The sequence below is a fragment of the Molothrus ater genome, chromosome 5 (assembly GCF_012460135.2).
Source record: "Molothrus ater isolate BHLD 08-10-18 breed brown headed cowbird chromosome 5, BPBGC_Mater_1.1, whole genome shotgun sequence".
NCBI lineage: Eukaryota > Metazoa > Chordata > Aves > Passeriformes > Icteridae > Molothrus > Molothrus ater.
In genome coordinates this window covers 48,807,372-48,821,175 of record NC_050482.2, presented here as the reverse complement: position 1 = coordinate 48,821,175, position 13,804 = coordinate 48,807,372, and the positions used below count along the sequence as shown (strand labels likewise).

Sequence of the window (13,804 nt, the reverse complement as noted above, 5' to 3'; positions counted from 1 at the left end):
GTCTGGCTCCTTGATGTGACAGATAATTTGCAGCACATTGCATTCCTTGAAGGAGATGAAAGGTGTTATTTTCCTGTGCTGCATACTCTTCTGATCCTGGCACTTTATGAATTTTCCTCTTGCAATAGCTGTTGACTGGGTTTTTTTTTTTTTTTTTTTTTTTTTTTCCTTTCTCTTGGTATTCCAGAAAGACTTGCTGCTCTCTCAGGCAGTGGTTGCCTGCTTAGAAACCTTAGTGGAATACCTGTATGTGAAGAACCAGGATGTTGGTAAAGTCTTCATGTTCTTTCTTCTCCTAGTTCCCCTCCTGCAGTGATTTTGAGCTCTTTGTTCTTTATCCAGTAGTGCTCTGGAGAAAATGTGTGATGAGTTTATGCCAAATAAGAAAAATTATTTGTGTGCCTAAAGTTAATATTGTGCTTTGTGGGATGAGATCTCAGTGCCTGGCTCCTCTGCATGAATTTTGGCTCTGGACACCAAGATGCTTTCCAGAAGGCAAAAAGTAGTTCTCCAACCCTGTAAGAGGGAAAGGTTTGGGAATGGAAGGAGTATAGGAATAGTCTTTGACCTTCAGGCCAATTGTATCAAACCTTTAGACCATAAACATATGGGAGGGAGGGAGGGAGGGAGGGAGGGAGGGAGGGAGGGAGGGAGGGAGGGAGGGAGGGAGGGAGGGAGGGAGGGAGGGAGGGAGGGAGGGAGGGAGGGAGGGAGGGAGGGAGGGAGGAAGGATCTGAACATGATGTGTCTTACAAAAGGACAGTGTTGGTCATAGTTTGGCCCTGAAGGAAGGGAAGGGAGAACAGGATATTAGGCAGCCTTAGGGAATGGAAGATGGAAATTCTGGATTTCCTGGGGTGAATTCTGACCTTGGTTTCCAGAGTGCATGTCAGACCTAATGTGTACCCTGTTTTCAGTATAACATAATATCACTGCATTCTACATTTGTACCATGTACATTGTTGGGGGGAAGAATAGACCTTTCTGCTATTGTCAGCTTCTTGCCATGAAGTTCAGGTGCTGGCTCTGTTCTTAAACCAGAAAGTTCTCTGTACCCTGACCTGTTCACTTCAGTTGTTTAAACACCAGTAGAGGAGGGAATGGAGTGAATGAACACCAGGCAAAAGGGACACTGGTGGGAGAGAGGAAGTGGTTGGATAAAGATGTAATACTGCAGATGAATGACAGCCAGTCATCCCCCAGAAGGGAGGCTATTAAAAGGCTGAATTAAAAAAAAAGAAAAAAGTTATGGGGAGGCTCTGCTAATTTGGGATTAAACTAATGAAATGCTGCTGCAGCAACAGCTGAACCTGTCACTTTGGCTGCTGTGGTGCTGAAGTTCAGAACAACAATAACAAGAGTCTCCTTATTTCAAGCAGAATGAGGGTCAAGCTTTATTTGGCTGAAAGATGCAAGAACACTGGAAAGAGTCTGTCCTGGACTCTGCCTCTAAGAGTTGACTCACTTGAGGCTTTCTAAAACCCTCTTTTGGTCCAGAGATATTTCCAAATGTGCAGAGCAGGCTCATGCACAGTGCTGGTACTCTCTCATTTACCTCAGATAAAAGATATCCCCAAAATATTTGACATTATTTTTCAGTGTTGTTTTCCTATGGAAAAGATTCTTGTAGTGGCAATAGGGAGGTTATGTGACTGCCAGTGGAAAAGAGACCTTTTCTACACTCTGGTGAGTTGCTATAGTATAACAAGTTACATCAGTTGATTTATTTGTCCATCCCATGCTCCTAACCTGTACTAAATACAAGGTAATAACATTTTAATTTCAGCATTCAGTGAAAGACTTCATGCCATCATAGACTTATGGCCTTACCTAATACATGTTATGTTATCATGTTTGTTCTTTAGTGAGAGCATTTTCTCTACTGACTGCATTGCCACCATCAGCCTGGCTGGTCCCCATAGTCCACTGTCTGATGTAGATCCAGCCTCAGTTTGTTCAGCTTCTGTTATTGGGCTTTCTTCATTACCCAAAGGGTATTCTGCAGCTAAGTAAAAACTGAGGTCAGGAGAGTTGTCCTCAGATTGAAACTGGAGGGTATTATTTTTAAAACCCCAGGCTAAAGATATTCTCTCTCTGTTTTATGACATACACCCCAGGAGAAGGTTTCTCTTCCTGTACCAGCACAAAGATGGACAGTATGTGTTTTCTGCTTTGAAAAGCTATTAAGCTTTTGTCCTCTTGACTGAACTCTTGCCCAGAGAGTGACAGATTAAAAAGCAAGTAAGAGAAGTGAAAAATAACCCTTTAGTGTTTCACAGCATGGGTTCTAGGAGAGAAAACTTGGGATCAGTATTGAAGACTGCCCTTAGCTGGGTTCAGCCTGTCACTTTGGCAGTTTTACAGCTGTCTTTGATTGGCTTCTCCTTCTCTCCCAGCTCTGCATGTTGCTTCACAGCCATGGCACCGATTCCTGCTCTTCACACTACTCAGTGGGGGCCAGAAGTCCTTTCTGCAGCCAGAAGTTCTCAGGCTGATGACTTTGGTGAGCAGCAGAAGAGTGGGCTGTTCCCTGTCTTTCCCAGTATGTTGGCACAATGCACCTAGGCTAGTTATTGGTAGTTAACTTGCTATGCAACACAGTCTCTGATACTGCTGTGGCTTTGCCCAGGACTGTATTCCTGCCCTCTATTAATAATGATACTTTCAAGTGAACTTCCACACCCTGCAGAAACTGACTGCTGTTACTGAGCACCTCCCGTTCTTCTGGTGTTGGTAACATTTATTTATATCATCTAGGATCCCTGGGGAGGAGAGGAGAAACTTGCAGAGAACATGCAACTGCTGTTACCAGTCAGGGAGCAAGCTGGCTGCTTGGCATTGCAGCTTGTCTCCTGTCTCGACCTTACAGACCTGACTTTTCAGGGCAGGGAGTTAGTGCCATATTCTACCCTGCTGTATGTGGGGTCTGTGGGCTAGGGGGGGAATGTGATCCTACCTAGCAGAAATACTGAAGATATAGCCCTCATGGCAGTGAATGAGAAGAAGGGGTTATTAAAGTGAACCTTCCCCCGCCAAATATAAGATGGGTCTGTGAGTATTTGCTGTTCTTATTTCAGATTTAAAAGGTTACCTCATTTATTTTAGTTCCCTCCCAGCTTAAACCAAAATAAATCTGGCTATAAATCAGAGCCCCATCAACATAGATATTTGCACTGGTTCCAATAGAAGTGGTATAAAAATCAGGCCTGTGGTTAAGGTGCTGCAGCAATGGTGCACAGAAGAGGTCTTTGCAAGTGATGAGTCACTGTTGCACTCTGTGGGTCTTCCACTATTTAATGTCTCTATTTTTTCCTTTGTTCAAGTTTGTGAGATATCAGAGCAGCAATATTATTTCTCAAAAAGAAATTAGCCAGATTATTCAGGAGGCAGCAGAAGCCAACATAGCAGAGCTGCCTGAGGCCACATCTCATGCTCTTCACCTCTTCCTTTCTCAGGTAAGAGAGCAGTGACTGCTTAGGAAAATGGGAATGGAGTCCCTAGGTGTTTGCTTTGGCCCTTGAAGATCTCATGGTCTGTGTGGAGATGAGGGAGGGAGTATGAAGGAACAAGCCCAACAGTTTTATGTTGTTCTGGAAATCATTCTTTTTTTCTGACCCCTCAGATTCAGAATAGTCATTGCCACGTGGAGCCAGAACAGTCAGAGGTCATTCAGACCTTGCTAGATCGGCTCTTGGGACAGAGGACCGTGTGTGTAAAGCATCAGGACATTGTGTATCCTTTGGTACTAATGTGTGTGGCCAAAGTACCACTGTGGGGTACTAATGTGTGTAACAGAGGTAGAAAGGATACTTAATTTGCTGCTCCTTCTCTTGTTCCAGCTGAAGGCAAACAAAATTGAAAAACCCTGAGTGGTTTCTACACTTGGCTAACTGTGGGATGAAAGACTTCATCATGTCCTAATCTGAGAAGACATTTCAGAAATGAGTAGACAATTGGGATTAAAGAAGGCTCTGTGTGCTGGGCTTGTATTCATCTATAAAGCAGAGGTGATCTGATGAAAGAGGGGCAGGCTTGGGAGTCTCTGGCTTCAAAGCAGTAACAATCCCTGTATTGATTTCCCTGGAGGATGAGCAATGAGTTAATCTCTGTTTGCATGCCATCTAGTGCCAGGATGCCCATGAAGTAGTGGAAACCCAGATATGACTCAGGCACTTTCAAAACACAGAGAGCATTTGGGAACCACTGAGTGGAATTACCAGATTTTATTCTGTTTGGGCCTAGTCTGCCGCTGTGAACTAAATCCTCTTCTCTGGAGATAGAGGCAGAGGCCACTCCCAGATACCTTGTGGAGAAAGAGGGAACCTGATGCAATATTTGTTTCTCAAACTTTTTCTGCCTTCCTGTTTTCATCGCGCTGCATTGCCTCAGATGTGTAGCAGTGATGGAAGTGGACATGGCAGTGATTTCCTGTGGGTGTGGGGACTTCACTGTGGGGCACTGTCATCAGCCATGTGTAGGGTACGTGGTGGGTGAGGTTTTTGTCCTGTCAGGAGTAGCTTGTCCTCATGCTTACCCCCAGTGCGATGTTACTGCTCTGTTGTGGAACAATCAGAGGACAAGTTGTCCTGGTGGAGGCCATCGAGGCCCACAAAGTACCTCTCCACTTCATTTCTCCATTTTGCTTCTCTGTACAGGGATGAAGGACTTTGGATGGGAGGTTTTGTTACATTGCTGAAGTTACTTTTCATTTCTGACTTGTTTATGTATTAAGAAACCTTCAAATCTTGGTGGTTAGGAAGGAAGGATCTTAGATGCATTTGAAGTACAGCAGTGAGGCTATGTGGATAAGATTGTCACGGACATGAAAGACAAAATCCTCTGGTCAAAATGGAGCTTTGACTTTTCTTCAGGTTTACCTACACTGATGTTTCTCACATATGTTGGGAGAGAGGTTCCATGGGAGGGTTGGTTTAGTAATGAAAACCTCCTGTCAGTGATATCTCAAATGTGGGAATTCCCGTAGCACGTGTGCCTTTCTTTTGGTTTCCACTCATGCTGTCAATGACAGATGTCTGGGAAACGTGGCAGTGTCTCTCTCACACATTGGAGATTGAAATGAGAAGATACAGTGCACAGAGCAGAGGAACAAAGCAAGAATCTAGGAGGAGACCCCATCCTGCCATTCCTTCCCAGTGAGTAGTAGGGAGAAGAAGGACAAAGGAAGTTACTTGTTGCGCATTTTTAGAAAAAGGTTTGTTGAAATTAAAAAGTTCTGTTACTGAAACGGCTCAGTTTCCCCTTCTGTGCGGTATAAGGCTTGGTTGATGCCCTTCATGTATCAAAATACAGTCCTGCCTGGGGAAATGATGTCGTACAGGGGTGCTGTGGAAGAGCTACTCAGCTCACTCGTCCTGGCTGATAGGGCTGCAGGATGGTCCCTTTGCTCTGGGCTGGAAGGGGCGGTGGGGGCTCAGCCAGGATCCCGGGGGAAGCAGATACGTGTCCCATAGGGATGAGGAGACTTCTTCCAGGTCACGAGTGACCCCTTCGACTACAGCCCCAGCCCCGCTGTCCTGTTGCCGCCAGACCCTGCAAGAGCCCGCCGGTGCGTGGCCGGTGCCGGTGCCGGGGCGGGGCGGGGGCTCAGGAAGTGACACGGCGGGGCGGAGCGGCGGTGGCAGCGGCAGCACAGCGGCAGCATGGCAGCGCGGCGGGCGTGAGCGCCGGCCTCGGCACCCGCACCCGGCACCCGGCCCGCAGGTGGGGACCGGCCGCGCCGCCCGGGAGCCATCCCCGCCCCGGGAGGCCCAGCGGGGCCGGGGGGAGCTGCCCGGCCGTGGCGGGGCGGGAGGGAATGGTGGGAGCAGCCCTGGGGCCGCTCCGGGGGACGGGGCGGAGGTGGCCGGTGCTCCCCGAGCGAGACCCGGCGGGGGCCCGCCCTCCCGGGCAGCCGGGGTGGCCGATGAGCGGCGCGGGCAGTGCGGCCCCGGGACACCTCTCTGGACCCTGGGTTAAAGGGCTGTGCCCGACGGGCTCTGCTTGCCATCGCCGCCTGCTCGCCCCGCGCTGGAGCCACGGGAGGAGCGGAGCGCCGCGGCTCCCGGGAGCTGCCGTCCCCCCCGAGGGTTCGCGTCCTCCCGGGTGCCGCCTGCTGCGTCCACTTGACACGGCTCCGGGTGGGTTTCCTGCAGCGCGGCCGGGGCAGGTTCGGCTAGTCCCCTTTCCCCCGTCTCCGTGTGATTGCCTTTACTTCAGCAGAGCTTGCGGGAGAATCCGCATCTCCTGTGCCAGCGGCCGCCCGAGCCCCTCAGGGTGCTGCTTGAACCCCTCCGGCACGAGGGTGGGCTGGAACGGACCCATTCCTGCTGGAAATCACAGCAGGAAATCGGGGCTGCCAAACCGTGCGGTACGCGAGCTTCTGGGCTTGGTGGCTGGGAGACTTGGGAGACGAGTAGGTGTAAATGGCCAGTACGGTTTCAACTGAAGCAGCTGGTCCTGTAAGCCCCATATAGATATGTCCTCCTAGAGGAGTCTGAGCAGAGGTGTTTCACTTCTGAAGCTTTTGGTTCACCTGTAACAAAAGATTAATCCTCATCTGGTTGTTGGAGGAGTGCCTCGGGATTGGGTTCACGGGGCTGGGAGTTTTCATCCCTTGTTTTGCCACAGCATGCTCCTGGTGAAGGATGATGCTTTTCCCCCTACATTTCAGTGCCTGCAGAGGGGAACGGGCGGGGGGGGGGGGGTCATGCAAAAGTTTCTCCAGGGAACCTAAGCATTGCAGCATGGCTCTGCCTTGCAAGCTCATTAAGGGAATAAATCTCAGGGATGCTTGCTTCAGATGGGGCTCCTGCAGGAAAATTTATAAAGTAATTGAAAACATTTTAATGGGAAGTACTAACCATCTATTACATGGCATCTGTTGTCATGTCTTTGGAAAAACACATCTAAATTAAGAGGTTGGTAGACAGTGAGACAGACTGGTGGGCTTGCTGCTGAAACAGCCAGCTGGCCAGGGCTGCAAGGCAATGTTGGTGGAAACTCCTTTCCATCTGTAGCATCAGGCCAGGCCCTGGCTCCCTGGACTGCTCTGGGAGCATCAGGCAGAGCTGTCTCTAGCAGAAATCAATTCAGGGAGGAGCTGGGAGGAAAGAGAGGAGCAGCTCTGCAGTGTTTGTGTCTCATCCCTCAGCGGGTGAAGACGTGAGAGAGAGTTTGTGAGGAAAGCATGGAGGAACATCTGCAAGGAGCTTTGGCATCTCTGCCGTTACATAGTGTGGCCTGGAGAGGAAGGAATGTCCTCTGCTGTTAAAATGGGGTGAAATTGCCAGAGCAGTGAAAGGAAATAAATCTGGAGTGGTCCCACATGGCATCAGCAGCCCCAAGTTCCCTGTGGGTGAGAGAAACAACTGGGCCTGCTTCATTTTCCCTGGTGTGTTTCAGCCCTGATGGACAATGGCAAATAAATAGCTCCAATGTGAGAATGAGTGCCAGCAGATCAGATGAAAAAGTGATGGGCTTCCAGTATGGAGTGGTTCTCCAGTCCTTTACTTCTGACCTTGTCCCATGGGACAATCTTTAGGGCTGGTGTAGGAGGATCTGAATACATTTGCATTGCAAACATTGACCATCCCTACCCCAGCATCTGCTGTTGTGTCTCTGAAGAAGCCCATCACTGTTGTGAGCAGCCAGGCAGGCTGGTGGCCCTTGTGCTGCAGCAGCTGGCTGGTCAGCAGCTGCTTCAGCTGAGAGCTGTGCTTTGCTCTGCTGCTGCCTGGAACAGGGTTTTTTGCAGCTCATCTTCCCCCTTGTTGCACCTGTGGAATATCCTCCGGCCACCCAACTCCAGTGTTGGAAATGGGGGATACTGCAGCCCCTGTACTAACCAGGCGTGCTGAGACTGCCACAGGCAGCATGGCAGAGCTGTTGTGGGCAGCATTTCTGCTCTTTGCCTTCCAGCCTAGTCTGGAGGCCACTGGCTACCTCCAGTTTCTCTTTCCAGTTCTCATGAGCATGGCAAATAGCCAGCCTAATCCTTATGTTGGTATGTCTCATCCAAGGGGCAAACAGGAGCCTGGTCCCAGGGCAGTCACTCTTTGTGCTTTTGCATTGCTGCACTTCCTCCTCCCTGAGAGCTTGGGAGGTGTTGAGCAGCTGTGGGGCTCTGCAGAGGGGAGACCTGAGCCACCTCACTGAGCCAGGCCCTGGGTCTTGGGTCATGGTTTTTGGCAGGGTGAAGCAGTCTCTTGGAAGCTGACCAGGCTGTTAGGTCCAACAGAACATCTGTTTGCCTGGGCTGGAGAATTTTCCTTACAGCCTTCGCTTCTTGGTGTGCTTTGTGGCATTCAGGATGTCTGGAATATGGCTTAAGCCTCACACCACAGTGGGAAGAGGGGACAGACCCCAAACCTGGCATGGGGATTTGTGCTGCTGTCCCAGCTCCACACCGTGTCAGAAATATGGGGCATATTGCTGAGCCCACACGAGGGGCAGCCACATCTTCTTCAATAATGCTGGTTGTATTTACTCTGGTCTGTTCCTTTCCAGGGGTGCAGCCTTATACAAAGCACAACAGCAAAATATGGGTTTCTCATGTTTGTCTGACACTGCTCCCCTGCCTTTGCCAGGGGTGTGAAGATGCTTGGCTTGGCCTCAGCAGGAGGTACATGGTGGGAGCTGCTGCTGATCCTTGCAGGGCTGGGAGAACTGCTGGTGCTGCCTGCTTTGCCTCTTTTATGGGCTTGGAGTTGAAGAAATTGTATTTATTTAAAAAAAGAAAAGCAACAAGAAAAGAACAAGAAGGGATTTGGTTTTGTTTCAGTATTAGGGCATTACAGAGACAAGTTTGGCTGGGCAGGCAAGCTTGGACTCAAGAGGGCAGTGGGTTATAGGGTGAAGTCAGCTCTGGTGGCCTTAGACATGTGCCTTTCCTTTGGGAGCAGGAGATGGCTCAGGTGATGCCTCTGAAGGAGCTGTTGCTTCTGTAATTGCCAGTGGCCTGTGCTCAGCTCCATGGAAACCTTGTGCCTGAGGACAGACCACCCTGAGTTCTGCTGCCTGGGGACTGAGCTGTTGCTCAGTATAGACTAAGCAACAGCTCCAGGTATAGGCTTTTCCAAGTATAGACCGTCCAAGAGGATCCTCATTCTCAAGGACCTTTTCCTCCAGCCGTTGACTTTGTCTGAGGGACATTTGTGGTCAGGAGCAGCTCTGCCCAAGAGCATCCCTGCAAATCCTCAGATGCTGTCTGGGAAGGGACTTGTTTGGAGGGAGGGGGAAGCTACCACCAGGTCACCCAACTGTTGTTTTTTGGTGTGGTGGCACCCAGCTTGTGAGGGAAAGGGTCCGGGTACCAATACCCCAAGGGGTGAGGGGAGGTCACTGAAGTGGTTGCACTGGTACTTGAAGGAGAGATGGACTTCAACCCCTCAGTGATCCCGCTCTTTCTTCCAGACCTGCTCTTGTGGCTCTTGGGCTGCTCTGCCTCGCAAACTCAGCAAAAACCTAGCCGTTATTTTTGGAAGAAGGGGTAGGACTTAAATTTTCTGTTGGGTCAGTGCTGGGTCAGATGCCTGGGGCTGGCAGTGCAGGCAGGTAAAGAGAAGAGGGAGACCAGGACTTCACTTCCAGCAGGCTGGCTGCAGCATCACCATGTGCCTCTGCTCTGGGCACTGTATCCTTCAGACCCCTCATGGGGACAAGGGAGGGATGGGCAAGGACCCTGCTGCCAAGGGCATTGTGCCATTGGTCCCAAGTGGCTTGTGTGACTTCTCCTTTTGGTAAGTCTCCTCAACGATCATTGGTTTTGTTGGTCTTTTCTCTTCCAGGCTGCAGTGGCCAACATGGATTTTCTCATCATCTGTCCCTTTCTGCTGGCCTTGCTGCTGTCCCAGGGCAGCTTCACAGACCTGGAGAAACAGAGAGTAGACTCTGGCTTGGAAATCTGTATCCTCTGCAGCCTGCCCCTCATGACCACGTATGCACTAATGGCTACGGAGGCTGGAGGGAGCACATGCACAGGGAAGGGGTCAGAGACCATGGAAAGGGGCACAAAGAAGTGGAAAAGGGAGGATCCAGAAGCACTGGGAAGTTGCTGCTTTGTTCTTCTGTAGATGGGCTTTAGCCAAGCTCCTGGGTTTACTAACCAAGTGCCTGGCTTGGTGCAGGAGCAGAAATGGCAGTGATGCCTGGTGTTCTTTCTGCTCTGTTGTGCTGAGCACTGAGCACATTTCCCAGTCTGCTCTTGGAAGTGGCATGGCCTGCCAGAAGGCAGAGCACACCTGCACATCTCAGTGCTTTGGGATCACTGACTGGGATGGTGGAAAAGGACTCCTGGGTTGTGGCACTTGGTCTCCTCTGTGCCACAGGCACTTTTTGCTCATGAGGAGATGATGGGCTAATGCAAGCCCTTCTTAGCACACACAGCATCCCCTGTTGAACAGGCAAAGTATGAAAAGATGAATATGTGGAGACCCATGGGGAAGGTGGCAGTTCATGTTCTTCCTCCATGTTCCTCCTCCATCCCATCAGTCAGAGCATGGATTGGCAAGTGGAGAGGTCCTCACAAGCTCTTAGCACCGTTAAGGGCCCTGCTGAGGTGTTTGGGCAAGGGGTTCACTGGAAATCTCTGTTCCATCCTGGCTCACGTGCTGCCCCTCAGACACCTCATAGTGGGGCTGGGATGGTGCCAGGGGCCTGCTGGAGGAGGGAGAGCAGCAGTGTGGTGGGAGAGTGCTGACAGTGCCCTTGACAGTGGTGCAGATAAGAAGCTGTTTGAGGTGAAGCGCAAGGACCAGATGAATGCTCTGAAGAACTTGATTGAGCTCAATGACGTCAACCAGCAGTACAAAATCATTGACATCATGCTCAAGGGACTCTTCAAAGTAAGCCACAGTGCAGGCTGCACTCTAAGCCCACACAGGTGGGCAGAAAAGGGAAGGGTTGGGGGCTTCTCTGGAGCATGTGGCAGGTGAGCCTTAGGACCTGAAGGGAGGATGCCATGGGGTTTCAAAGTGGGGCAGCTGTGGCAGCACCTCTAGGGTGCAGGGCAGGACTGGCAGGACAAAACACTAATCAAGGACTCTGGCAGGTGCTGGAGGACTCCCGTGCTGTGCTCATTGCTGCTGATGTGCCTCCTGATGGGCCCTTCCCTCAGGATGAGAAGATAAAGGATGGTAGGTCCTCTCTGGTTTTTACCCTCCTCCTTTTTCTTCTGTTCTGGTGTACACAGACATTCTTCCTGGGATCAGTGCTGGGGTAGGTACAAAACCCCTGTGTATCCAGACTAGACCTGGACTGCTCCCTGTCTGTTTGGGATGCTATTGCTGCCTCTCTGACCAGTTCACACTGGGGAGCCTAATGGTTTGCCCTCACCTTGTGCTGATGGAGCCGGTGGCTGTCCCCACAGCATACTCCCACGTGGTGGAGAACACTGCCTTCTTTGGGGACGTGGTCCTGCGCTTCCCCAAGATTGTGCACCACTACTTCGACCGCAACTCCAACTGGAACAGCCTCATCCGCTGGGGCATCGGCTTCTGCAACCTGACGGGTGTGTTCGAGCAGGGACCCCACTCCCAGGTCCTGCGGCTGGTATGGCTCCTCGTCCCCCCTGCCGTGACCCTTCTCTGCTGCTGGGCTGGGGGAGCTGAGCGTTTTGGGCTAAAAGGGAGGGAGGGGCACTGTCCTCACTGTGTGTGGGGGCTGTCCTTGAGCTGAGGGATGGGGGAAGAGCAGAGAGCATAGATGGGACTGGTGGGAGAGTAGGGGACCCCGGTCACACAGTTGGGGGATGCGAGTGGGAGGCACCACTCCCCAGTGAGGTCTCCCCTTTGCTCTGCAGATGGCTCAGGAGCTAGGAATCAGCGAGAAATCGCCTGATTACCGCAATCCCTTTAAAACGGACCAGTCAGAGGTAAGATGGCAACGCTGCCAGCTTGTCTCATGGGCTTTCCCATCCGTGTCACAGCTCCAGGCAGCTGACTGGGGAATGGAATGGCTGGCTTGTGGGAAGTGGCCAAAAGCCCCTGTCACTGACTAAGCATGGCTGAAACACAAACACTGAATTCCCTGTCTGTGCTCTACTTTGGGCACCTGGTGCCCTCTCTTCCCTTCTGTGGCCACCTGCCTCATAGTTGAGACTCTGTTTGTCACTTGCTGATCTGTGCTCAAAGTTCCCTGGACTGCGAGGCTCGTGCGTTGGCTTTGGTGGGTTTGGAGGGTTGTGCCTCTGGGAGGCTGTGGGTGCTCTCCAATGCTGACTCCTTGCTGTCAACCCCCAGTTTTTCCCCAGTGCTGACACCTTTCAGAAGGCGCTGCGGGATGAGGAGAAGAGGAGGAAGAAGGAAGAGAAGCGGAAGGAGATCCGCAAGGGCCCACGCATCTCCCGCTCACAGTCGGAGCTGTAGCAGGCTGGGACTTGTGCCTTGCAGTGGGGGTGGCACCACTGGGATACAGAGTGGCTTGCTCCCTTTTTGGCAGCTTTGGGCCGGTGCCTGGCCATTCCCTTTCCATTTGTGCTGTGGGTTTTGTTTTGTTGCCTTTTGTTCTTGTTCAGTGGAGGTTGCGTGGTGGTGCTGGTGGGTTGGCCCAAAGGGGCTAAAGTGGGGTACCCCTTCCACAGAGGTAAAGCCCAGACAGGACAGCTCTGGGGCCATCCCCTGGTCAGGGTGTTGCTGCCTGTGGGGAAGTAGGGTGTGGGGGACACGCCTCTGGTGGAGCCCAGGGATCCCTCCTCACTGCAGCACACCCCACTCTGAAGGTGCCTCCTCCAACACGGGTGGGCTGGGGAGTGTGTCACACCAAACAGCCTCATGAGCAATGCTGCTTCTCTCAGTTTTGCTTTTTGTTCAGCTAAACGGGTGATCTCATTGGCACCCCCCACTGGGTTCTACCTGGTCTCTGCACAGCTGCTACCTCTGCCAGAGAGGACCTTCCCTTTTCCCAGCGGCTGTTCCACCGAGCAACGTGTGTTTCATTGTCCAGACAGTAGTTGAAAATGCCGGTGGCAGCAGCTGTTCCTGGCCGATGGCATCTCGGGGCCACTGCAGGTCATTCCCTCAGAGAGGCAAATGCCTGGTGAATTTTTTGGACAGGAGGAATTTCGGTACTTGGCCTCTTTGCAGCCAGTGGTGCCTGTAGTGCAAGCCATGCTGATGCTGAAGATGCTGGGGAACCACCCCGAGCTGCTGAGAGCCTGTCCTGCAGCCCATGCCCCATCCCTTCTCTTTGGGGCTCATCCTCTCTGAATGAGTCCCCGAAGCCCCTTGTCAGAGGACAGCCAGACGAGGGCATGTGGCAACAGCAGGGCCGAAGTAGCGAGGCAGCCAACTTGAGGGGCTGCAACCTTCCACGGGTGTCTGGGCTGCCATGGGGACAGTTGAGGGGCTGGCCCGGGACCCGACACAGCCACGCTGTGATTCCTCACCTGTGCCGATGGCCTTGCACCATTGCGGGCTCTTGCAGAGGGGCTTTCCCCAAGGAGCCGGTTCTCTGCGTCGGGCTGGCAGTATCACAGCCTTTGAGGAAAGGGAAACGTCCCGGATTTTTTAACAGCAGAGCCAAGTCCCTCCAATGAGGGGAGGGGGTGGCAATGGGCGCATTTGGTTTTTCTTGAATAAAATTGACTTATTATTTTTTTTAAGTAGAAGAATCCTGGCTCTTGCTCCCGTTCCTGGTGGGAGCGGGTATACGCCAGAGAGAGTCGAGCTGGCCCCTGCGTTGGCCCCTCCGTGGGCGCTGCGGAGGGAAGGGCAAACCCCATGCTCTATCCACCGCCGCCTTGCAGCGGGCCTTTCCGCTGGCGGCATCCCGGGACGGGAGCCCTGGCCCGGCCGCGTTTCCCGTGGGC

At 52.0% G+C, this 13,804-nt stretch overlaps 1 protein-coding gene across 3 annotated transcripts; it reads left to right on the top strand.

Annotated features, from left to right (window-relative positions):
- Positions 1-218: 218 nt before the first annotated feature.
- Positions 219-13,595, top strand: CCDC134 (coiled-coil domain containing 134). Of its 3 annotated transcripts, none has more exons than XM_054514797.1 (7): positions 219-269; positions 9,786-9,903; positions 10,720-10,841; positions 11,048-11,132; positions 11,366-11,547; positions 11,798-11,869; positions 12,237-13,595. In XM_054514797.1, exons 1-7 carry the CDS (start codon positions 264-266, stop codon positions 12,360-12,362), a joined length of 711 nt encoding a protein of 236 aa, XP_054370772.1. In that variant the 5' UTR covers positions 219-263; the 3' UTR covers positions 12,363-13,595. The 3 variants fall into 3 exon arrangements, with proteins under 3 accessions (XP_054370772.1, XP_036257695.1, XP_036257694.1); XM_036401802.2 differs by lacking the exon at positions 219-269 and adding an exon at positions 5,630-5,721; XM_036401801.2 differs by lacking the exon at positions 219-269 and adding an exon at positions 5,909-6,367.
- The last annotated feature ends 209 nt before the right edge of the window (positions 13,596-13,804 follow it).